The following is a 26,044-nucleotide window of genomic DNA, read 5'->3' on the forward strand; positions in this document are numbered from 1 at the left end:
AAATTAAGTAATAAGAGCTGTCCATGTACATCACAAGATTTGATGGGATGAAATCCTTCTATGAGCTGTGAAAACCTTAAAGCAAGATGTATTCATGTGTTTCCAACTCTTAGTGTGGTACTTGGCATACAGTGAACAACCAGGAAATGTTTTCCCATAAACATGAATGAATGAAGGGAGAGAAAGCATTCAACTTTAAAGGCTCTTAATGTGTCTGGGAAGATGCACTTCAAGACTGACATTCCATTTAGCAAAGAACAAAAGAGTGGCTTGTGGCAGCATATGAAATGAAATTCTTAAAATTTTTGCTTATTTTATTTAAAGGCCACATTGATCTCCCTTGTGGCCATGCTCAAATTAAAAAAAAAAAATCTGATTATAAAGCAAGAGGGCAATAGGGGAAAAAAAAAATTATGGAAGAGACTCGCAAGCAGCCTAGAGTAAAGAAGAAAGGAGAGTGGGTACCTCTTTCAACTTTTTCCCCATCCCATCAAATAATCCGAAGTTATACCTGTTCCCTCAAGCATCAACAAATTTGTATTTGCAATGCATGATGGTGACATGGAAAGACTGAGAGCTGGACCCACAGGCAATTTGAATCCACGGCTCCTCCTAACATTGTAACCATGAGTAAGTTACTTCATTACTCTGAGCCTTGATTTTCGTATGTAAAATAATGAAGATGAAAACACTTTCTTCACAGGGTTATTGTAAAGAGGAACAAATGCACAAGTCAGTGTCCTCAGTTTTGTTCTAGTTACCCACCAGGTGCTCAGGACAAGTGATTCTGGAAGTAAGAGGACAAGTAACAGCCCGTGGGTGTAGCCCGTGGCTCCTCTGTCCATAGGATTCTCCAGGCAAGAATACTGGAGTGGTTTGCCACTTCTCCCTCCAAGGTATCTTCCCAACCCAGGGATCAAACTGGCATCTCCTGTGTCTCCTGCATTGCAAGCAGATTCTTTACCTGCTGAACCACTGAGCCACTGAGGAAGTAGGTGAGGTAACTGGGAGCCTTCAACCACATCAGTACCTGGGAGACTTCAATCACACTGACTTGAAAAGAAGCAAGTTCCCAGGAAGTTAAAAAATGAAGAAAGATAATGAGCACTAAATTTCGATATGATTCTACAACTCCTTCTTTCCTTGTGCTGGTTCATTTAACCCTGAAGAGTAACTTTCTCTCAAATTTACTGTACTTCAGAACCACACTTACCCAAGGTGTGAGAGAACTCATAACATTTTAGACACAAAAATGTAGCTTCTAGGGGGAAGGGTAAAAGTGAGAGTGTTAGTCGCTCAGTTGTGTCCGACTCTTTGTGACCCCATGGAGTGTAGCCCCCAGGTTCCTCTGTCCATGGGATTTCCCAGGCAAGAACGCTGGAGTGGGTTGCCATTTCCTTCTCCAGGGGATCTTCCCAACCTGGGGAAAGAAACTGGGTCTCCTTCACCGCAGGCAGATTCTTACAAATAACTAAATAAACAAAACAAAAAAATGAAAGAAGTGCCTCAAGTCCAGAGGTAGCCAGCGTGTATATGCTATCTTGCATGGTGTATACCACGATTTCTATCTGAAGAGTGACAAAGCTTAATATTTCCTATTGATTACTTGAAGCTGACACATCCTGAAGGCACAGACTGTGTAGTAAAAAAAAAAAAAATATTCAATTTTCCAGTGGGAGTCCTTGAGTAAGAGCCAACATCGCGCAGTGTAACAAACACCAGTTAACATTAGGGAAATAAGGCTCAGGCTTTATATAGCTGTTTTTCTTGCCTTAGTAAAACACTTCTGTTTGAAACAATGGTGCAGTTCACTGGATTTATTTTTGTGGTGAATTAAACATTCCTCAAGTTAGTTGAGTTTGCTGTATACACTCCTATAAGCACCAAATGGTAGATTTTTTAAAGAATATGCTTCTGCCCTTATTATCATGACTTTTTAAATATTCAGTGGTCTTTTCTTTTAATCAAGAAAGTATTTTCCCATTCAATATTCAGTTATATTAGAAAGAAAAAACAAGCCATTTATAAATAGCTTATATGGCAGGAACTGAAAGATGATATAGAACAGCCCAACCAATTAACTGCAAAACAGTATGTTATATATAAATGTTTGATGAAAGGGTTGCAGAGGTTTATAGTCCCAAGAAATTCTAGTATTTTGCTGTTTGTTTGTTTGTTTTTAAGTAAGACGGTATATCCATTACCTCAAGGACCTTTGAAAACATCAAGCAAATTTTGTTTACTAAAGTTTTACAGTTATTGACTTGATTTGCTAACGATTTGTGGTAAAAGCTGGAGAGGACAACTGCATTCTAAAAAAAATTCAAAATCCTCTTGGGAAAATTGTGCTTCTAGCCACATATACCCACAAAAGGAAAATATAGTATGATCCACCATAGAAGCAAGAATGATAAATGAGCAGTCAATAATGCAACCTTTAGGTAGGTGGCCTCTTGATATATTGGGGGAATGATATGAGTTTGACTGTAAATGGCAATAAACAAATACTCTGGACAGGACAGTCTGTTGCCTGATTGAATGTCATTTTCTAGGTCTCATTCGCCTGCAAGAGCTCATCAAAGCTCCCTCCAGATACAATATTAAAATCAAAATCCGCCAGCTGCCCTCTGGGAATAAAGATGCTAAGCCGTTACTCAAGGAGATGAAGAAAGGCAAGGAGTTCTACGTGATATTTGATTGTTCGCATGAAACAGCCGCTGAGATCCTTAAGCAGGTAAGAGGCGGAGGGAGGAAGAGAAAAGGAGGGGAATGTGTTCATTTCTCTTTCTCAAAAATGCCATCCGGTATCACTGAGTGCGGCATGGTAAAACTCCAGCAGTTCATTTAGGCTGAAGATTGCAGTTTTCAGAACCCTTTTAAAGAGCCACTGGGCTCAGGTTTCTTTGAAACCAGCTGTTGGTATGGTCCTGTGTCCTTCTTGAGAGATTAGTAGATCTTGCCAGCAGACATTGAGATGAGTATCATTTCAGGTGATAAAGCATCTCTTTTATTTTATGTCTCAGAAATCCACCAGATTTTATTTATACAGTGCCTGACTTGTCCTAAATATGTCTTCCTCATGGCAAGTCCTCTTCTGTGAAACATGCAAGATTTCAAGTGTGGTAAAAAAGGGAAACAGGGACAAGTCACAGAAAAGATGCTTCTCTCTCCTCATTTGTTCCATACCAGGAGCTGCCATGCCTTGATCTCCATGGATAATGTGGGTGAAAACACTTGATAAATTGCGAAACCTTATATAAATGAAAGATGAATGTAATGTTAAGAGTGATAACAACAGAGTAGTACTTTCTGGACATTTCGGGATGTAGCATTGCCCAAGAAAGTTCAGAATTAAAAGGGAAAAAAAAAAAAAAAGATTAAACCTAGACTGCTGCTGCTGCTACTGCTAAGTCGCTTCAGTCGTGTCCGACTCTGTGTGACCCCATAGATGGCAGCCCACCAGGCTCCCCCGTCGCTGGGATTCTCCAGGCAAGAACACTGGAGTGGGTTGCCATTTCCTTCTCCAAAGCATGAAAGTGAAAAGTGAAAGTGAAGTTGCTCAGTCATGTCTGACTCTTCGCAACCCCATGGACTGCAGCCTACCAGGCTTCTCTGCCCATGGGACTTTCCAGGCAAGAGTAATGGAGTGGGTTGCTATTGTCTTCTCTGAAACCTAGACTGCTGCTGCTGCTGCTAAGTTGCTTCAGTCATGTCCGACTCTGTGCGACCCTATAGACAGCAGTCCCCCAGGGTCCCCCATTGCTGGGATTCTCCAAGCAAGAACACTGGAGTGGGTTGCCATTTCCTTCTCCAATGCATTAAAGTGAAACGTGAAAGTGAAGTAGTGGCTCTCAAATCAGAGTGATTTCACCCCTCAGGGACTTCTAGATGTCTGGAGACATTTCTGGTCGTCGTACAGGGGACAGTGGCACTCCACCGACAGCTAGTAGTTCGACCCCAAGGATGCTGCTAAACATCCTATAAGGCACAAAGTCCACACCCCTCCCCCATCTGCAACAGAGGACTATTTAGCCTACAATGCCTTGAGAAATGCCTTGTCTAGCATAGACAAAGACAATGGGAAAAGCAAGCTGGGGGTTTAAAATAGAAGCATTCCACATACATTGTTAATATAGATATTTGCTTTTCTCTTTCTGACTTACTACGCTCTGTAAGATAGTCTCTAGGTTTACAGATGACCTGACTTTGTTCCTTTTTATGGCTGAGTAATAGTCCATTGAATATATGTACCACATCTTTATCCATTCAATTTAAGAGTGAATATAGCTCTGGCTATTGTAAATAGTGCTACTGTAAACATTGGGGTGCATGAGGGCGGGGATATATATATATATATATACATGTAGCTGAGTCATGCTGTACAGCGGAAACTAACACCACATTGTAAAGCAACTCTACCTCAACAAATGCTAATAAAATAATAACAATAAAATAGAAGCATTAATAAGAGTCAGGGAATTGAATTGAAGGAAAGTAGGCAAAAGTAACCAGGTTATATTTACATGACCAGACTAGTGACTTTCTGATTTTCAAGTGGTCACTGTCGCCTGAGGCAATGTTTTTATCTAAAATGGCACAAGGTGTTATTGCACTCTGCAGGCTTCCCAGGTGGCTCAGAGGGTAAAGAATCTGCCTGCAGTTCAGGAGACTCAGTTTCCATCCCTGGGTAGGGAAGATCCCCTAAAGAAGGAAATAGCTACCCACTCTAGATTCTTGCCTGGAGAATTCCATAGACAGATGAGTCCATGGAGTCACAGAGAATCAGACACGACTGAGTAACTAACACATATTTACTTACTTACTAGTTTAAAAGATATTGGGTGAGCTGTGTGGTTGACTGGTAATGCACACTAATTTCACAAGTAGACCAACCCCTCCATGCAGGTGCAGAGCTGTGGATTTCTGAGTAACTTGGAAGAGATCTCTTGGCACAGTCGTCCTGCTTGACTCTCCAGTCTTATATCTAATACCTGAAGGGCATTTCTTGGAAGCCATTGAGTCACAGGATGAATTTAAAATTGCCACTGAAAACAATCATAGACATCATCAAAGTGAATCCGCTCACTTTATAGGAGGTAACATGACTTTCCATAGTGACCCAGCCAAGAACTAGAACTCAGCCTCCTTTATCCCACCTGGTGGTTTTTCCACTGTGACACGCTTCTTCTCCAGTTAGGCAAACTAGCCGTTACTTACTTCTAAACTATAGTTCCATTAACACGTCTTTGGATATTATAAGTACCTTTCAGTAAAGAAAGCAAGCATATTGCAGTGATGTCAGCACTGAAAGATGAATAAATATAATCAGCTGCCCTTTATCCCAAAGCTTCATTTGAGAATTTTAATGCAGTCATTAAAGTGTGTAATGGAGTGTGGACCAGAACTGAGAAAAACACCCAGATTTTATGCGGAGCCCTCAAAATGCAAAGAAGCATCCTATCCCAAGAGTCTTTTATAAGTGAAGCCAGGGACTTCTGTTACATTTAAGGGGATGATTTGCTGATGAGGCTTCTCTTGGTTAGAAATCTATTTGGCTCACATAACTGGTCATATCTCTCCCAAAGGGCAGGCTTAGAACAGGCAAGAGAAATGTCTGGTGGTCATGCAAGGGGCTGCTAGCTTCTGCTCTATTTTGCTAAATGTGGATATACAGTTCCTTTGATTACAAGTGATCCTTTCCTTGTAGAATAGAGATTACATCATTCAAAGGAAAATTTTTAAATGAAAATAAAACAGAAAATCATCCAAGATGAGCCCTCTCAAGGATTGTCTGATAGGGGCAAAGAAAAATAGAATCAGTTCAGTTTTGCCTAAGTCATTGACCCAAACACTTCTTTCTCCATCCTGTCTTATCATGTTTTATCTTGCATTTGCCTTCCCTACTCATCTGAATGGTACAACTGGCTATGGAGCTGAGGGAAAGCAACTGAAGAGACTGTTCATCCCCTCTTTGTTATAGACCAAAGATCTGAAAAAATTGGGAGGGGAGGGGAACCTTTTTAAAAGGTTCCAACATGAAACCCTTATCTTACTGCATGGGGTAGAAGTATTACCCATTTTTGCAATCAAAGCAAAGGACCCAGGTTGGTTGGATGGGCTTCATTTGGACCTCCAAGAATCTGTCATGGTTTGAAAAGTTATAAAAAAGGCCTTAGGACTTTCTATTCTGGGCAAAGTGGGGCACCCTGTGTGAATGGATACTCTATGTGACTCAGCTGAACTTGCTCCATTATCCCTGGGCAACTACATATAGAAGCTTTTTCTGAGACCTTTCCTGCATGTCTGCAGAGTATCTCTAGGGAGTTTGAGGATTCAGGAGTCTAGGGTCCTATTCCAGCCACCACTTAACCTATCTCTTTCTCCTGAGGGAAAGAAAGGAAGGAAAGAGACTCATCTCTTTCACAGAGACACCAAAGACGGTATCTGACACCCTGTATGTCATCTCATGTCATCTCAGGTTGTTGTTATTGTTGTTTAGTCGCTAAGTCACATCCAACTCTTTGGGACTCCGTGGACTGCAGCATGCTAGGTTTCCCTGTCCTTCACTATCTCCCAAAGTTTTCCCTGTCCCTCACTATCTCCCAAAGTTTGCTCCCAAAGATTGCTCAATTTCATGTCCATTGAGTCAGTGATGCCGTCCAACCATCTCATCCTCTGCCGCACTCTTCTCTTCCTGCCTTCAATCTTTCCCAACATCAGGGCCTTTTCCAATGAGTAGGCTCACTCCATCAGTTGGTCAGAGTATTGGAGATTCAGCTTCAGCATCAGTCCTTGCAGTGAATATTCAGGGTTGATTTCCTTTAGGATTGACTGCTTTTCCTGGTTTATCACAGTTTATCCTGAGGTAAATTTGGCATTCTCACTTCAGAGTTGACAACACTGAAGCTCAGATGGGTTAAGTGCTTCATACAAGGTCACTCTCTGAACTGCCGGACTAGGTCTGCAGACCACCTGATCTCAGAAACTGTGAGTCTACTTTACCATAAAGGGCCTGCATTTCAGAATGGAGAAGCCTTCCATTCTGAACTAGGCTTCCAGCAATGTCTGGGGAAAATACAACCACTTACTGCTCTTCTCCTTTAGATGTATTAGTATTATTAGCTTTTACTTCTTTGGTGACTACAATTACTGCTGAGAAAATTTTCTCTGCCAGGTCAACTTGGCTTTCTTCTCATGCACATTTCTCATTATTTTTCTATACTTCCCTACACCTTCATCATATTTTACCACTTTTTAATGATTCTTTAGAAAAGAGAAATCCAATGCACTTTAAGGAAGATATTTGACATTTATCTAAAAGTAAAAACTGGGAGAAAGTCTATAGTCATTCTTGGGCATGCTAATCACTTCAGCAAAGTAATTATTTCTATTCATATTGAACAAGTACTATATGATGAGAATCTGAAAAGTTATTTCCCAAAAATTTGTTAGAAATTCAAATGTCAAGACTTGATTAGGCTACGGAGGAGCAGAGCTCTCGTGTGAACAAACTGTCTTTGTGAATTTCTGCAGTCTGAGAGTGGCCCCAACAAGCATCAACATACACATGGGACCGTCAGGTCACTAGGGGTCTTCTTCACCCCCTGTCCCCCCACCACCTCCCAGCAGGCATCCTGCTGCTTTCAGAGGATCCTGCACACCACTTAGTCCACCGTTAATGTCGAAATCCCAGGTCACCAGCTCCTCCTGACTTCTACTTCCCCCAGGTCTCTTTCTCCTCCCCATGACTCCTCACTGTCCGCCACATTTTCACCTCCGCTCATTCCCATGGAATGTGATTCTACCAAGAGAGTAGCTGATGGCAGATGAATTTATAGATGAGGCACAGGGTAGGAGGACTCTGGGCAGGGAATTCCAAACATATGTCTGGTGCCATGCTGGGTGATAAGCAACATTCTCCTTTCATAAACATTAGAGCCTTTGATAAAATTGGTACTATCTTTTTTTTTTTTTTGCAAATGAAAATTGAAGCTCAGGGACAGTATTAATTTTATCAACAGAACATGCTCTTAATGCAAACTCCTGTGACCTATGTAATATAACCCCCCCTCCCCCCTCTAGCCAGTCTCCAATACCCTATTTCAGGGACACTCTGCCTGGATATGTAACATGGCCTCTTTCTCTTCGGTATGATTTTTGCACTTGCAATTGCCAATACCTTTTTCCAAAGTCAGCCTCACCTAACCCATTGTGATTAATCACTGGGAGATAAAGAAGAAATAACTCATTTTTTAAAAAATATTCATTTATTTGGCTGCAACAGGTCTTAATTGTGACAGTCAGGATCTTTTGTTGCAGTGCATGGATTCTCTAGTGGCAGTATGTGGGCTCAGTAGTTGCAATGTGCAGGCTGAGTTGCTACACAGCTTATGGGATTTTAGTTCCCCCACCAGGGATTAAGGGGCTTTCCAGGTGGCTCAGTGGGTAAAGGATCTGCCTGCAATGCAGGAGACGTGGAAGACATGGGTTTGATCCCTGGGTCGGGAAGATCTCCTAGAGGAAGAAATGGCAATCCAGTCCAGTTTTCTTGTCTGGAGAATCTGATGAACAAAGGAACCTGGTGGGCTACAGTCCATGGAGTCTCAAAGACTCAGACACGACTGAAACAACTTAGCACACCAGCGATCGAACTCACATTCCCTGCCTTGCAAGGCAGATCACCAGGGAAGTCCCAAAGAAGGAAACCATTTCTCGTCCCTTGTGACCTTGCGCTCTACTTAGTTGCTTTGTAACGCTAATAAAAATTTATAATTAAAGACATTGATCCATTTGTTATCCGCATCCCCTCCTATACTCTTCTATAAAAGAGGATATACGCCTTCTTTGTCTCATTCTCCCAAATCCCCAATATCAATTACGTTAACACACAATAAGGGCTCAATACATTTCTACTGAATGAATAAACAAAACACATGTTCCAAGAACTGTGCTTGAGGCTGTTCATAAATAATCTTTCTTCTACCCCACTCAGTATGCTGAACTCTCAGCTCTGTCAGGCACAGTGGACAAGTCCTCTGTGCCTCAGTTTCCTCAAAAGAAAGGTTTCATTCAACCCCAAAGTCCTGTATTATTAACTGTGATACGTTTGAGCTAATAAAATGCATTTCACGACCTGAAAATAAACGTGCTTCTTTGGAGAAGAGCAGAGTTGTTTTCAAACCCTGTAATAGGATTGAGAAAGCAAGTCAGTATTTCAAGCATAAGTAGCGGAAACTTAATGGTCCTCTGATGGGGAGGGAGGGGACGCAATGGTGCTCCATCCAGCTGGGATACTGCTCTAGGGCTGGACCGATTTTCTGAGCTAGAGAGTGGCCACTGGGTGAGTGAGAACATACTGTTTCTGACTCAGGAAACCTGCTCTCTTGTTTACATGAGCAAGTACATCAGAGGGGAGATGTTTTCCTCCCTTACAACACTCGTGGCAATAAGCATTAAGCTATAATTGAACCATTAGTCTCCATAAAACATTTTAGTACCAAAATATTTTGTGAAATTATATTGCATTTTCTCCCATCAACATTTGTGTGCTTTTGTTGCTTTTTTTTCCTTTCCTTTTGTTTCAATTAACATAAAAATGAGGCCAGACAGAAAATGCATTTTTTTTTTAATGCCCAGCTTCCCTCTGCTAGGAAGTGCAGTGGCAATGCTGATTAATCAAATAATTTTGTGCATTGATTTTTTTTCCCTCATATAAGCTATGCCTAACAGCTGTGACTAAGGCAAGAGGAAGTAGTTCAATGGATATAATTTCACGTTTTAGATGGGTTTCATTTCACGTTTTCGCAGGACAGAAACACCATCAGTCTTTATGTCTTAGGACAGAAGGCATCAAATTAAGCAGTATACACTGACATGATAAGAGGTTGCACACCTGTGTTTGGAACTTACATCACTAAGTCATCCCCAAGTCCATTATTTCTAGTCATAGAATGCATAGAATAAGTCAAAGATCATAGAAGCTACCTTTTACTCAACACTTATCATGTGCCAGGTACTGTGCAAAGCAGGTTAAATGAATCGTTCATTTAATTTGTATGAGAAAATTCTGCATACAAGAAACTGACAGAGCTCAGAGAGGTTTCATAACTTACCCAAAGTCACAGAACTAGCTAGTGGCTAGGCTGTGATTTGATACTTGTCTCAGGATTTAAAAGGAAAAGAAAGTATCTTATTCTACTGCTATTGGGTACATCAAGATGTCAAATGATTCTTCAAGTAATGGCACCTGGAACACACTTAATTAAGCTTTCTACTTCTTGAATGCAGTTATTTCCCTTGATTCTCAGATATCCAATCATTTCTAGTTTACACAAGTCCGCAAGAAATGCTGTTTCTACTGAAGCTCAGTAGTGAACATTGTAGGGACTCGGTAGAGCAATTTATTCTTTCATCCAACACCTATTTGTCGAGCACTGATTGAAGGTGATAAAGACACAACAGCAAAGACAATAACAAAACCCCAAATGTTTGCCACTTTAAGGCAATAAGAGAACTTGAAACTGAATGTCACAAGAGTTTAGCTATCCAATGCCAATATACTGGTTGGAGATCATGAAGCTAATTTCTAACGTGGTAAGGGACTGTGACTAGAGTCTTGGACTGAAAGTCGTGAGTTGCAAATTCTTGTCTTCTCCTAATAGGAGAAAATAAACACCATTTATTGGGTATATAAATGTGTGTGTCAGAATAGGCTATGTATTGACTAAAATGACATCTTTTTACTGTCTCAAAATATCCCATGTGACAGATGAGAAAAATGAGGTTACAGGGCTAGGGCTAGAATTTCAAACCAGGGTCTAAAGTGCCATTGATCTGAATTTCTTAGACCCTCTTAATGTTCTACTTTGAACAAGTCTGTTTATGCCTGTCAACCCAGTCAGCTCATCTGTAAAAAAGGATTGTTGGATTCTATTCTAATTGTTGCTAATCTTCCCTTTAGCTCTGAGCTTCCCTGCATATAAGTAAGCAAGAATCCTCTTACTAGTGTCTAGACATAAAGAACTTGCACATGGCCTTGTACTTAGTTGACTTTCAAAGAAATGGGGAAATAATTAAGCAGTTCATTCTTTTTTAAGGTTTTTGAGAGTCCTTTAGTAGTCTTTGAGACACTTAATTGATGATAAGTTCATTACTTGGATAAATTCTGACAATGTAATAGTGATGAATCTCAATTTATACTAACTAGATGATAATTTGTAGTATGTTATATAATTATTTGGCAGCACATTCCTATCCTAATTATGTTTCTCTCGGGCTGATATTAAAATCTATTTACAATTCCTGAGCACATAGTTAGTTTGGGTTGTAAGGAATAGTCATAGATATGAGTGTGTTATTAAATATACACAAGAATTAATTGAGCTTTATGAATAATCAATGATTTCCTGAAGGGGTTTGCAATTTGTTTATATTCTTAGTGTACAAGATGCCCTTTTGAGAATTCTCTAAAATCTTCAATGAGTAGATTTGGAAAAGGACTTAGATTTGTTTCAATCTGAATTGAGAGGTAATAAAAATCACATATATGCCTCAGAAAATGCTCTAATGCTTAATTCCAGCTACATCAAAATTTGGCTGTAATAGGCTATAAGAGAAATTATCTTTGCAATGGAATTGGGGGCAATTTAAAAGGAATCATATAAAGAGTTTGAAGACTGTATCAAAGCGTGTCTTAAGCCCAAGTAGAATCAATGAACCTCAGCTCTATTTAAAATTTTAAGGGGGTCTGTGTCCCTCAGCATGCCTTTCTCAGGGAAAGGATCCATAGCTTCTATCAGATTCCATAAAGAGGCCTGAAGACTGAAGTAGGTTAGAAATCACTTTGTTATGTTAATTATACCTGTTTCTTCAACCGTTCATAAATGCAAAGTGAAAGTGAAGTCACTCAGTCGTGTCTGACTCTTTGCAACCCCATGGACTGTAGCCTACCAGGCTCCTCCATCCATGGAATTTTCCAAGCAAGAGTACTGGAGTGGGTTGCCATTTTCTTCTCTAGAGGATCTTCCTGACCCAGGGATCAAACCCAGGTCTCCCGTGTAGCAGGCAGTCAGTTTACCATCTGAGCCACCAAGGAAGCTGCAAGAATCATAAATGCAAGATGCAAAATCATAAATGCAAGATTCCACCAAAAAGATCGCTTCACCCTACTTTCCCCATGACTGTTAGTCACGTTTTTTTGTCTTAAGAGTGATCCTGTAACATGTAAATGTCACCATTTATTCAGCTAACACATATTGGATGTTTTCAATGTGCTAAAGACTGTGCTGAGGTAAAGGGGGAGAATAAAATACTTGAGACTGATATATATACACTACTGATACTATGTATAAAATAGATAACTAATGAGAACATACTGTATAGCTCACTCTACAGTGACTTGAATGCGAAAGAAATCCAGAAAAGAGGGGATGCATGTATACGTTTGGCTGATTCACTTTGCTGTATAATACAGACTCACAGGCAAAAGAAGAGGGTGGCAGAGGATGAGATGGTTGGATAGCATCACTGACTCTATGGACATGAACCTGAGCAAACTCTGGGGGATGGACAGTGGGAAGCCTGGCTTGCTGCAGCCCATGGGGTTGCAAAGAGTCAGACACGACTTAGTGACTGAACAACAGAAACTAATACAACATTGTAAAGTAACTATACTCCAATAAAAATTAAAAAAGGAGAGGATTATATCTCTGAAAAATAATATATGTTATATATTGCATATTATATCTATATATATCAGGTGTACACCTGAAATCAACACAACTTTGTGAATCAACTATACTTCACTTAATATGGGGAGGAAGGTGGGAGGGGGGTTCAGGGGTGAGAACTTATGTACACCTGTGATGGATTCATGTTGATGTATGGCAAAACAAATACAGTATTGTAAAGTTAAAAAAAATTTTTTTAATTAAAAATAAATGAATTATAAAAAAAAAAAAACTATGGAAAATTCCAGTATACTGGATGAGGTTGTTTAGTGGAAGACTTAGTAACTTGCTGTTTGCTGTATCTGTAAAATGGGAATGTCACAGCACATAACTCATGTTGTTTTGAGAATAGTTAAATGCAACAATGCCTTAAAGGCATTAAGCAGCTCACCACCGACACATGAAATATTCCACATGTTACAGATAATCGTCATCAGTATTATTAGAGGTAGGGTATCTAGACAAAACTACAAGAGTATACAGTGCTTCCCAATCCTAATTCTAGCCCTGTCACCTCCCCCACCACATCACAGTGGTGGTTCCCAAACCTTCCTTCAGCCTGAATCACTGTTTCGTGATCTCATGAAGATCCCATCTGATGTCATTCAATCTCCATGCCAAACTTAACACACTACATCTTCCTCCTCACCCTTCCTCCAACCAACCTGTTTCTCCTCTGGTCCCTGTCTTGGTAATTAGAAATACCATTCAATTACTCAAGCCAGAAACCTAGGAATCTCCTTGACTCTCCCTCACCTTTCCAATTTATTAGTTACTGAATGCTGAAGATTCTGCCTTCTAAATATGTTCCATATTCTGCCTCCTTCTCTCCCTCACCTTCATCATCTTCCTCCTGTGCTAGAACAATTGATCCCTTGGTCACGAGTCCCCTCCCTCTCTTTTACTCCATCCAGCCTCCTTGTAGCCTCAGAAAATGTTCATTTTAGATAAAATATCTGATCTTATCCCTCTCATGTTTGAAATTCCAGAGTACTATCTCCCACCCCTTTATTGACTTAAGCATAAAGGCCGCATTGTTTAGAGTGTCATGCAAGTCCCCCATACCTTGCGTACATTACCATTATAACAATTACACAAAAGATCAAACCAGTCAATACTAAAGGAGATCAACCCTGATTATCCATTGGAAGGACTGATGCTGAAGCTGAAGCTCCTATACTTTGGCCACCTGCTGAGAGGAGCTGACTCTTTGGAAAAGACCCTGATGCTGGGAAAGATTGAAGGCAGGAGGAGAAGGGGGTGCAGAGGATGAGGTGTTTGGATGGCATCACTGACTTCATGGACATGAGTTTGAGCAAACTCCTGGAGATGGTGAAGGATAGGGGAGGCTGGTGTGCTATGGTTCATGGGTCACAAAGAGTCAGACATGACTTAGCAACCGAACAACAACAACACCACCAAAAGAACTATTATTGTATGTATTACACGATTTTAACAATTTCACTGCTATTCTTTTTAGTAACTAATAAATTCCCCTTTCCTGATGAAGGCTGATTACATTAAAGAGATTAAAGTTCCTGAAAGATCACTAAAGGGATTTAAAATTAGGATCAAATTAATTCTAAAGTTCCTGAAAGATCACTACAGGGATTTAAAATTAGGATCAAATTAATTCTAAAATGTAAAGATGTTGTAGTAGAAGAGCCATGTAGGTCTGAATTCCTGACAGTAGGAGGAAAAGTTAGTAAGACTCCTCATAGTACCTGCGACATCACCTAGAGTACTACCTTTTAGAGTGGAGTGCAGCTCTTTGAACAAAGATCAGTGGGCAGCTTATCGAGCTTCCTTGGCTTGATGGATTCATTCCTTAAGATAAAGATCCTATCCTGTCCTTCTACCTTTGCTCTCACCAAGGACCATATGCTTTTATTTGGGTTCTAGAAGTCCAGAAAGACTTTGTACAAATCACTGACTTTCTTCCCACATTGACCTCCTGTTATAAATAAAGCATAGAGAGTTCAGGATTGAAATCACACTTGGGTTCAAATACTATAACCATGCTCTATCCTTCAAATCTGTAAACTGATGAAAACACTTCCTTCCCAGTAGCAGATAAAGAATGTGTTATGGCAGTGGACATGTTGTGAAGTGAAATAGTGTGAAAGTATTGGTTGTTCAGTCATGTCCGACTCTTTGCAACCCCTTGGACTGTAGCCCTCCAGGCTCCTCTATCTGTGGAATCCTCCAGGCAAGAATACTGAAGTGGGTCAGCCATTCCCATCTCCAGGAAATCTTCCTGATCCAGGGATCAAACCTAGGTCTCCTGCACTGCAGACAGATTGTTTACCGTCTGAATCACCAGGGAAGCCCTATCAAATAGTAGGTTTGATCATTATTGTTACAGCTTTAAGATATGCTTGGTTGATATAAATGAGTGATTCTCAGCTCTGGCTATATGTAAGCATCACCTGGAGAGTATCAATATCACAGATATCAATGCCTAGAATATACCTTAGACCAAATAAATCAAAATATTTAGTGATGGGGTACAGGCATTGGTGTTTTCTACAAAGTTCTTTGGAGAGGCTAGTGCACTGAAAAACACTGATAGAAAGAATTATTTTCTAAGTCTGATAGCTACTCGATAAATTTAAAAAATAAAGTCATCCAAAAAGGCAGAGAAACAGGACCCAGATCGTAACTTTTGTATGCTACAAAGATATTACGAGACCAGGAAGATCATCATTTAATGATTTCATGACTATTTCTCCCTCAAAATGTGACCCTCAGGCAAATTTGAGGTATAATTTTTATTACCACCAGTAAGAAAAAAACTTATTGTGAAAAGATTGCAGTGTCTGCAGCATATTCTCTGTTAACTTTCCAGCTTCTAGATTCATTCAGCTCTTTTTTTAAAAAAAAATGGAATATAATTGCTTTACAGTGTTGTTAATTTCTGCTACACAATGAAGTGAATCAGCTACATGTTCTTTGCTATTAAAACTTTTCTTCCACTCTGGTCCTCTTACACATCAGATTTCCACCAACTTCCCCTGCATGTTGCAAAGAGTTTATCCTTTGCGTTCATGTAATCCTCTAAAAGCTTTACTCTCTCCTATTTGCCAGGTTGCCTGTTTCATTTTGGCAAGGGGAATCTGTTTTTTTTTTTTTCCCTGCTCCTGTTGTCAGCAGCACGTACCCCTTAAAGTGCATAATCTTTTCTTTCTGCACATGGATGATGCCATGTGGCTCTTCTAGTAGGATTGCCTTCTGAAGCTAAACTAAACCCCATGGTCTCCAATTCACTTGTTAATATCTATTAGTATCAGCTTCCTTTCTTCTTCTGATCATACCTGTGGAAAGAGAAGCTTATATAGTACTTAAGACTGAAAGACACTCCCAAATAGTACAGGTATTCCATTCACCAACACTTGGTGGAACATCTTTGACTTTTTTGGTTTTCACTTGGAGGCAGGGGGAAAGTGGCCTGGATTTATAGATTGCACGGCATGATTTCCCAATGGAAGGGAACCCTAGAGTCTCTCTGTGGGTACCTTGTATCTGTGTACATGTGTGTGGTTAGTATATGAATGTGAGCAGAGACGCACAGAGAAATTTAGAAAGTTTTCAACTTCAAACAAGTCATTTTTTCCTTTTAATACATGCTCTTGATATCAATACACCAAAATTGTGCAATCTCATAGGCCATAAAGATGAAGAAATGAGGTGTGTTGGCTTCCTGTTGCTGTCCTAACAACCAATGATCACAAATGGAGTGGCTTAAAACAATGTAAATTTATTCTCCGACAGTTCTGGAAGTCAGATGTCTAAAATCTAGGTGTTGACAGGGCTATATCCCTTCTGAAGGATTTGGAAAAAATCATTCCTTGCCTTTTCCAGTTCTGCTGCTGCTGCTGCTGCTGTCACTTCAGTCACGTCCGACTCTGTGTGACCCCAGTAGATGTCTTCATTCCTTGGCTTGTGGTTCCATATCACATTGTCTTGTATTCCCTCTGTTTCCATCTTCCCGTCACTTCTCTGCCTTCTGAACATCAGCGTCCATCTTATAAGAACCCCTGTGACTACCCTGGGCCCATCTGAATAAACCAGAGTTGTCATTGTTGTTTAGTTGCCAAGTGTTGTCCTTCTCTTTGCAACCCCATGGACTGCAAAGTGCCAGGCTTTCCTGTCCTTCTGTATCTCCCAGTGTTTGCTCAAACTCATGTCCAGTCAGTGATGCCATCCAGCCATCTGATCCTCTGTCATCCCCTTCTCCTCCTGCCTTCAATCTTTCCCAGCATCAGGGTCTTTTCCAATGAGTTAGCTCTTCGCATCAAGTGGCCAAAGTATTGGAGCTTCAGATGACGGAATTGAACCCTGATCTCCCGCATTTCAGGCAGATTCTTTCCATCAGAGCCACAAGGGAAGCCCTAACCAGGAGTATCTCCCATAAATTAAGATCTTTAATCACATCGTCAAAGTTCCTTTTCACGTAAAGTAACATATTGACCGATTCTGGAAATTAGGATGTGGTCATGTTTAAAGGGCCGTTATCCAGCCTACTCTTTAAGGAGATGGGTGGTTTTCTGTATATCAGGGTTTTCAGGGATCCAGTACTATTTTTCTTACATTCCACTGTTCCCTTTGTGGACGTGTCATAGTCACTTAGTGTTGTATGAATGTTAGTCTCTCAGTCATGTCTGACTCTTTGCAACCCCATGGACCACCAGGTTCCTCTGTCCATGGGATTTACCAGGCAAGAATACTAGAGTGGGTTGCCATTTCCTTATCCAGGCAATATTCCCAATTCAGGGATCAAACTTGGGCCTCTTGCACTGCAGGCAGATTCTTTACCATCTGAGCCACCAGGAAAGCATTAATATGAGTGTCTTTTCCTTTTTGTATCAATAAAAACTGATCTAAAGCCCTACTTATACCTAGCTTGTTCTACTGATGACCAGTGTTAAAAATTGTGTTGTCCAAGATGCATTCTGCTCAGAGGATAGTGTAATTACAGCCAGAAGTACTACTGTTGGCAGGTGAGAAAGAGTTACACCCTAGAGATCAAGTCTTCTCAAAATTGCTTCTCTGAGGCTTGATATTATTCAACTGTTTCCTGAAGATTATTCTTATGCTGAAATAACTTATTTCTATCTTGGTAAAACAATTATTTTAGCCACATCACATGTCACATATTTGGAAGCTGTTCATTTGAAATTATTGACTAGAAACCATGTCTGATGGTTTAGAATGTATCCTGATATTGAGAAGGTTATAAAAGGAGCAATACAGTTCAGATTAGTCAATATAAACTTCAAAGACATCTATTTTGTCAATGAAAAGGTACAGTAATAAAAATCCTTATAAATATTACAAGAATCCCTCAAAATTGCTTAGGAATACTTCAGGTTCCATTTTAAGGTTCTGCTACAATGGTAGCAGCATTATGCCAATTATTTGTGACATATGAATTGCTTTTAGCAATGGATGCTGAGAGTTTGTGAGTTTCTATCTTCATATCTCTGCATTGCCTCCTGGAAAATAATTCAATTGAAATGTAACATAGGCATCTTAAGATTACAGAACACATTATGGAAAGACTTTTACCCAGAGACTTTCTAAGAGTCCTTATAGACCAACTCTCTCACCAAACACAGGAATTAGACCCCCAAACTCTCTTCACCTAGACTTGAATGAGGGCTGTCAAGACAAACTAAAATATGGCCTTTGTGATGCTCAGGCTGTATGTGATAACATTTACTGATCTAAATCCAAGAGGTAGTCTTTTCTAAGAACAATAGAGCTAGATCAAAAAGAGTCAGTGTTATTGTGAACAAAACCATGAGGTTCTATTGTAAAAACTCTAAAGAGCAGCTGGGCCAAGGTGGTGCCATCAGTTATTGGACAAGAACTATTAAGAAAAGTTATGACCAACCTAGATAGCATATTCAAAAGCAGAGACATTACTTTGCCAATAAAGGTCCACCTAGTCAAAGCTATGGTTTTTCCAGTAGTCATGCATGGATGTGAGAGTTGGACTATAAAGAAAGCTTAGTGCCGAAGAATTGACACTTTTGAACTGTGGTGTTGGAGAAGACTTTTGAGAATCCCTTGGACTGCAAGGAGATCCAACCAGTCCAGCCTAAAGGAGATCAGTCCTGAGTATTCATTGGAAGGACTGATGTTGAAGCTGAAACTCCTTTGGTTTCAATCCTTTGGCCACCTGATGTAAAGAACTGACTCATTGGAAAAGACCCTGATGCTGGGAAAGATTGAAGGCAGGAGGAGAAGGGGATGACAGAGGATGAGATGGTTGGATGGCATCACCGACTCAATGGACATGAGTTTGGGTGGACTCCGGGAGTCGGTGATGGACAGGGAGGCCTGGCGTGTTGCAGTCCATGGGGTTGCAAAGAGTCAGACATGAGTGAACAACTGAACTGAACTGAACTGATATTTCAAAGTATCTTAATAACAGAGGGGTCATTAGACTGTTCTTTCAGAAGTCAACTGGCAATGAGTTTTGTTCTGCCTCTTAATAATTCATTTTAACTACAAAAAAAAAGGAAACTATAATTATTTTCTAACCACTGAAGCAATAGAATAGTCTTGTGGCATATCTATAGTAGCCTGATAGAGAGAAAGCCTTCATTTAGGTGTCAGTCACCCTTCGCCTCACTGGTATATGGACTGTTATCTAGATAGAATGGAACATCATAAGTATGCAGACTATGTAGAATTTTTAGTATTTTTCTATTGTTCTCTGTATTAGCCAGGGTTCTCCGGGGAAACAGAACCAATAGGAAATGTACATGAAGAGATTAATTATGAGGAATTGGTTCATGTAACTATGGAGACGGAAGTGAAATGAAGTGAAAGTCACTCAGTCCTGTCTGACTCTTGTGACCCTGTTGCAGGAAAGGGGACCCATTCCGGAACCCAAAACTGGGCTCTTGTCTAACACTCAGAAATGAACTGTCTGAGGAGACACATGCTGACAAAGCAAGAGATTTTACTGGGAGAGGGCACCCTGGTGGAGAGCAGTAGGGTAAGGGAGCCCAGGAGAACAGCTCTGCCACATGGCTCGCAGTCTCCGGTTTTATGGTGATGGATTTAGTTTCCAGGTTGTCTTTAGTCAATTATTCTGACTCAGAGCCCTTCCTGGTGGTGCACGCCTTGCTCAGCCAAGATGGATGCCAGAGAGAAGGATTCTGGGAGGTGGTCGGACATGTGCTGTCTCCTTTTGACCTTTCCTGAACTCTTCTGGTTGGTGGTGGCTTATTAGTTCTGTGTTCCTTACAGGGACCTCCTGTCGTAAAACAACTCATGAAATGGCCACTATGGTGTCTGGCCAGGGTGGGCGGTTTCAGTCAGTGTGCCTCCCCTAAACAACCCCACAGACTATAGAGTCCAGGCCAGGATACTGGAGTGGGTAGCCTTTCCTTTCTCTGGGGGATCTTCCCAACCCAAGGATCGAACCTAGGTCTCCTTGATTGGGCCTAGGTCTCCTGCATTGCAGGTGGATTCTTCACCAGTTGAGCCATAGAGACAGAGAAGGCTCCCAATCTACCGTCTACAAGCTAGAGACCCAGGAAAGCTGTGGGGTAATTACAGTCTGAAACTGTAGGCCTGAAAACCAGGAGAGTTCAGTGGTGAAAATCTCAGCCCTAGGCCTGGAGAAAGCCAGTGTCCCAGCTCAAGCAGTCAGGCAAGAAGGAAAAGAGGTAAATTCCTTCTTCCTCTGCCTTTTTGTTCTAATCAAGCTCTCAGGGGATTCGATGATGCCTGCCATACTGGGGAGGATCATCTGCTTTCTCAAAAGATTATTTATCTGGAAACACCCTCAAAGATACATCCAGAAATAATGTTTAATCTGGGCACCCCTTGGCCCAATCAAGTTGACACATAACATGAACTGTCACCATCTATGAAAACCTTTGAGTTCTTATAATTGATTCTGTATGGACATAGAGTATGATTAATGATGAATGGTATTTTGTTGGAAGCCTTTTTTGTTATTCAGCCCAGTTACATCAGATTGAAATAGTTCATCTTTCTTTACGGAAAAAGAAAATTATTAACCTTCTCTCAACCATGATTATTTATGTTATATCTTTATTATACAAAGAATCAAAGCAAGCCTAGAAAAATAATTTGAAACAAAGTCATAAATATTTTTTAAGAAAGGAGAGGAGTTGGCATCAAGGGGAAAATTAGATAAGAAAACCATAAATCTGAATGACATTAGCACATAGAATATATATCCATTTTCCTGATGAGTTGCTAATGGAGGACCCACAATTTTGACCCTGAAGTCCCTAATAATCGAAACACACTCATGACATATTCTGCAGTATTCGTGAAACAGAAAATTGTATTTATTCAGGAAAAAATAAAATAAAACCTTAGTTTGCCTGGCACTGATAATCATGTTAGTCGCCTAACATGTTAGTCAGGGTGAATGGGATCTCTGTCAGGATGAGGAGGGTGACATATATCAGTTGCTTTCTCTCTTCCTTGACCAAACCCAGCACATGACCACACCCAAGCTCAAGGACCCCCAAAATATAATCCTATCATGTGCCTTTCAATTTGGAAAATTGGCAGTGGCTCTAATGAAGTCTACACTATGGGTCTTGCAAAATAGATAAGGTACTCGATAAAAAAGAATAGGTACTCGATAAATCCCTACTATAGATATACAATGGTATTGAAAGAGCTAGATTTTTACCATCTACAAATCTACATCAATAATATGATCTCAAGGAGTTATTTAGTAAAAATAATTCTGTTAGGAAACAACCATTATTAAAATATTGGTGGAAGTAATTAAGGGGAATGTGGCATCAATATAAATAGTATTGACAGCCATGTTTATCACTTATTAGTGTGTGTGATGCAATGTGCTTTGCACCATTAAAAATAATTTCAGTAGAGCCAAAAACAGTCCCTGGCAATACTGTCTTGATAAAGTATACACTGCCTAGGTCAGCACCTCCCGGTCAATTCAGCAAAGCACAGTAGCAAAATTTAAAGTATTGTTTGTTAGGAAAAAGTCAGTTTTGCAGAGAGCCATTTAAAAAATGCCATATTATGATTACACTCTTTATTTAAAAAACTGGCATTTATCTTGATGTGACATTTTCATAATCCCTTAATGACTTTTAGTTGAAATACCAATGTTGACACAGAAAGAAAATCGTTATATGAATGCTATAAAATGCAATGTATACAACTATTAGACAACAGACCAGCCAGTCCTAATCAGTCTACAAATCATTATAAGCACAATTGTTTAAAAAAACATCACCTTTGGTGAAACTGACTTTTTGTTGTTGTTGTTAAGTCACTAAGTCATGTCTAACTCTGCAGCCTCATGGACTACAGCACACCAGGTTTCCCTATCCTTCTCTATCTCCTGGAGTTTACCTAAATTTGTATCTACTGAGTCAGTGATGCTATATAACCATCTAATCCTCTGCCACCCTCTTCTACTTTTGCTTTCAATCATTCCCAGCATCAGGGTCTTTTCCAATGAGTTGATATTAGTTTTATTTCAATCTAAAAGTTTCTTGTTCACCCGTGTCTTGGAGAGTCCACGAAGTTGACAGCTCAGTGATCCATGACTAACTATACTTGCTTCTTAATTGTCATTCTAAGAAGCACTGACCTAGGCTCTAGGTAGGAAGGTCAAGAATGGGGATTTTTGTGGAATATAAAATAAAAAGTGTATGTGGAAGACCCAAGGTCAGGACCAACAAAAGCAGGTTCATTAGCTGTTTATTCATCGCATCTGCATAAGTCTTTTCTAACATTAAATAAGAGACATTTTAGATAAGTATTTGCCTCCAGGAATTATATTTGCTTTAAGAAAAAAAATCTGCACTCTCAACTGGTGATCAAATGCCTCCATAATAAAGTTTAAAAAGAAAAATCCACCCATATAAAAGACTGAAAATTCAGGTACCTTGGTGTTTTTTTCAGTTCCAGAAATAATATTTTAAACCTCAGTGTCCAGGTCTGTATCTTGACATAAAACTTGCCAGTTCCCTTTCAAGAGATAATCTCAGCTGCAATTACACTAACGACCAAAATGAAAAATTGAATTCTGAGTGACCCCAGCAGGTTAGCTCTTTATTCTCCAATGATATAAGAGGTCAGCTAACAAGACCTCTCCATGCATGCTTTTAAATGTTATTGATGGCCCTAAAGCAATTCTACCCTTTTAAAAATCCTTTTGTGCACCTGGTCTTGTTATCACCATAGGAGTGACTTGCATACTGTGGGCTTATGATTCATAGGGAGAGTTTCCTGTCATTTGTCTTACCTTCATGACATTACAATTTCACTAAATATTCCTCTTGTTTCTGTGTTAGCAGTGAAAGCACAGGAAGTGTCAGATCTGTGCTCCTGTATGTTATGTATGCGCCGTCTCCAAATGCTCCCTCCCCTTTGGTGTAAAATCATTCTAGGCTGCATATGTTAGACACTTTCCAAAACCTCTGATAACTTGTATTGCTTTTCTGAAAATCTTTTCAATCCACCTCTTCATAAACTGAAGTTATAAAAGCCATTGTTCCATAATGCAAATGGACAAGTTTTCCACAGAGCAGTGATTCCCAAACATTGCTGTGAAATACAGAAACTCTACTCTCAGAAATTCTAATTCAAGAGGTCTCCGGGATGGAGTCTAAGAATATCTGATTTTAAAACTTCCAGAGGGGATCCTCATTTGAATCCAGCATTTATGAGTTATGGGGATAACTGTCTTGCAAGTTTGATTTCTGAGTCTTCTCCATTCATTTCTACGCAGATACCAAAAAGACAGCACCCAGTCCTGCAGTGACCGGCCCCCAGGAAGATGATGCTATGGTCATTTAGTCTCTAAGTCCTATTGGACTCTCTTGTGATCCCATGGATGGTAGCCTGCCCGGCTCCTCTGTCCATATGATTTCCCAGGCGAGAATACTGAAGTAGGTTGCCATTTCCTTCTCCAGGGGATCTTCCCAACTCAGGGATCAAACCTTCATCTCCTGGGTTGGCAGGCAGATTCTCTACCACTGAGCCACCAGGGAAACTTAAGAAAGTGATCCTCTTGATTTGAAAGATTAATGACAATCTTACCTCCAAAGCACGTGGAATTGTTTCTTCTCAATGGACACCATTTCCAGGAATCCAAGCGAAAGACCACAGTCTAAAAAATTACCTCTATTTAGAACCTTGGTCCTTTCTGTTTACCTCTTTTTTGCTCCTCCCCACCAAATAAAAACCATACACACAGAATGTTGGAACTGCCAGGATCCCAGTTAGGTAACAGAATCAGACTTAAGAGGCGGTGAAAAGAAGTACAAAAATAGTTCCATCTTTCTGTTTATAAACAACTCTCTTTTGCCCTACTCATTCTGTGGGATAAGATGGGAAAGAGTAGAGAGGAGGGTTTCAGAGACATGCATATGTATAGATCTTCATTTAAATATATCTACATATCAGTATCGCCAATTCAACATTTAATGAGTTTTACTCTGAGGCATTATGATAAGTACTAAAGCTAAGGAGATCAATAAAATATATATCTCAGCATGCAATTACTCAGAAACCCAAGCAGTAGAAAAGGCAAGACTCTGTGCCATTATGGACGACTCCAGATATAAAATATGTAGAGCATGAACTATTTTTAAATTTGATCAGCCGACCAATTTCTCCCATGAAGGTCAAGCATAATGTGACGAAAGCACGCAGGATGGAGGTCAGTGGCCTGGGTCCTATCTCCACATTAATCATTGGTTTGTCTCCACATTAATCATTTGTTTCTATCTATTGAGTCTCTGAATTGCCAAAGCTCCTTCCTAGTCTACGTCTCCAGGCTACTGCAGTCAGCCTACTAATCATCTATTTCTTCTTATAATTCTGTTTCTGATTCTTTTCCCTTATTTCTCTTTGGCAGATCCTGTTCATGGGCATGATGACTGAATACTATCATTACTTTTTCACAACCCTGGTAAGCATATCGGGTGGAAATGTATTTCACACTATCAAAAAATCTTTGGTTATTTTAAAGTCAGCCCTGGTGTCAAAGGCAGGATATTGTCATGGAGGTTTGTTTTATTTTCCTACTGCTGCTACTGCTAAGTCACTTCAGTCGTGTCCAACTCTGTGAGACCCCATAGACGACCTCCTACCAGGCTCCTCTCCTTAGGAATTCTGATCCCTAAGAACCCTCTAAATCTAGAAATGCTAGATTTCTTCCCTTCTTTCTTCCCTTCTTCCCTCCCTCCCTTCTTTCTTTTCTTAACTAGCATCAATGCATGTGCATCCAAAAAGGAATTAAAATAAAGCTTCCATTAAATAGAAACTGCCAAAGTACAAACTATTAATAAAGAAGAATCATATTTGCTACATATCTTAGAGGACACACTAAAGTGTATCTTGGCATGCTATCTGATGTGATTTCTCCACCTGTGTCCAGTGGACAGCTGATTTAGCCAGGGGTCACCTGTCAGGTATTTGGAAAACTATCAAGATAAGGAATTTGGTAGAGGCTTTCCACATTGAACATTTTTAATCATAAGAAAAACCATGGCTCTAAGCCGAAGACATTCAAAAGAAGCTATACAACCTTAACTTTTGAGAGATTATCAGGTCGAGGAAGAATGATTTAAGCATTTAACACATCAGAATGATGTGTTAGCTCTCAGCCGCACACACAATACATCACTCCCAACACACACTCCATTCTCTTACATGAGAAGACACATGATCAACCTCCATTTCTAACCTGTAAAAGTGTGTCAGCTAAAATCTACCCAGATTTGTGGGATTCAATAAGAGTATGGTTTTCCCAAAGGAATCTGGTCAAGTAGGCTGGTGCATCAGAGAAAGTACAGCCTTTGAAGCAAGACCAGACAGGTCTCAGGCACCTCTTCTGGAAGCAGGAAACTCCATTCTTCAGTTGAGTATCTCTGAGAGCAGGAAGGACTGCAGAGGACATCACAAGACAAATGCTATGGGGCAGCTGTTAAAATTATCACTGCTCCTGAGCTCGGAGTCAGAGAGTAGGACACAGGGCAGAAGTTCCTGAACTCAAGTTTCCGTGGTCTTCACCGCCTCGTTGACATCCTGATGGGATCCTCTGTCAGAAGAGTCAAGGGAGACCTTGAGAACTAGGAAGTGTCTTACTCTGCTCACAAATATTGCCCATCCCCATCACCATGAACACGTATGTCTTACTCAAGGTGAGATGGCCATCTGCCTCTGAACTTTCCATCTTTCCCAGGTGTATATGCCTTTAAGAGTTAGTTTTCATTGAAATTTGAGAAAAATATAAACAATGAAACCTAAGAAGGCTAGTCTTCAAT

General features: G+C 40.1%; 1 protein-coding gene across 6 annotated transcripts in view; it reads left to right on the forward strand.

The window, feature by feature from the left end:
* GRIK1 (glutamate ionotropic receptor kainate type subunit 1) overlaps positions 1 to 26,044 on the forward strand; it is a 467,772-nt gene that overhangs the window by 312,698 nt on the left and 129,030 nt on the right. For all 6 annotated transcript variants that reach the window (XM_042229760.2, XM_042229778.2, XM_027978475.3 and 3 more), the window contains exons 4-5: positions 2,553 to 2,734; positions 24,634 to 24,687. In XM_042229760.2, coding sequence (XP_042085694.1) covers positions 2,553 to 2,734; positions 24,634 to 24,687 — 236 coding nt within the window. The remainder of the gene's footprint in view (positions 1 to 2,552; positions 2,735 to 24,633; positions 24,688 to 26,044) is intronic.

Source organism: Ovis aries, chromosome 1 (assembly GCF_016772045.2).
Source record: "Ovis aries strain OAR_USU_Benz2616 breed Rambouillet chromosome 1, ARS-UI_Ramb_v3.0, whole genome shotgun sequence".
Lineage (NCBI taxonomy): Eukaryota > Metazoa > Chordata > Mammalia > Artiodactyla > Bovidae > Ovis > Ovis aries.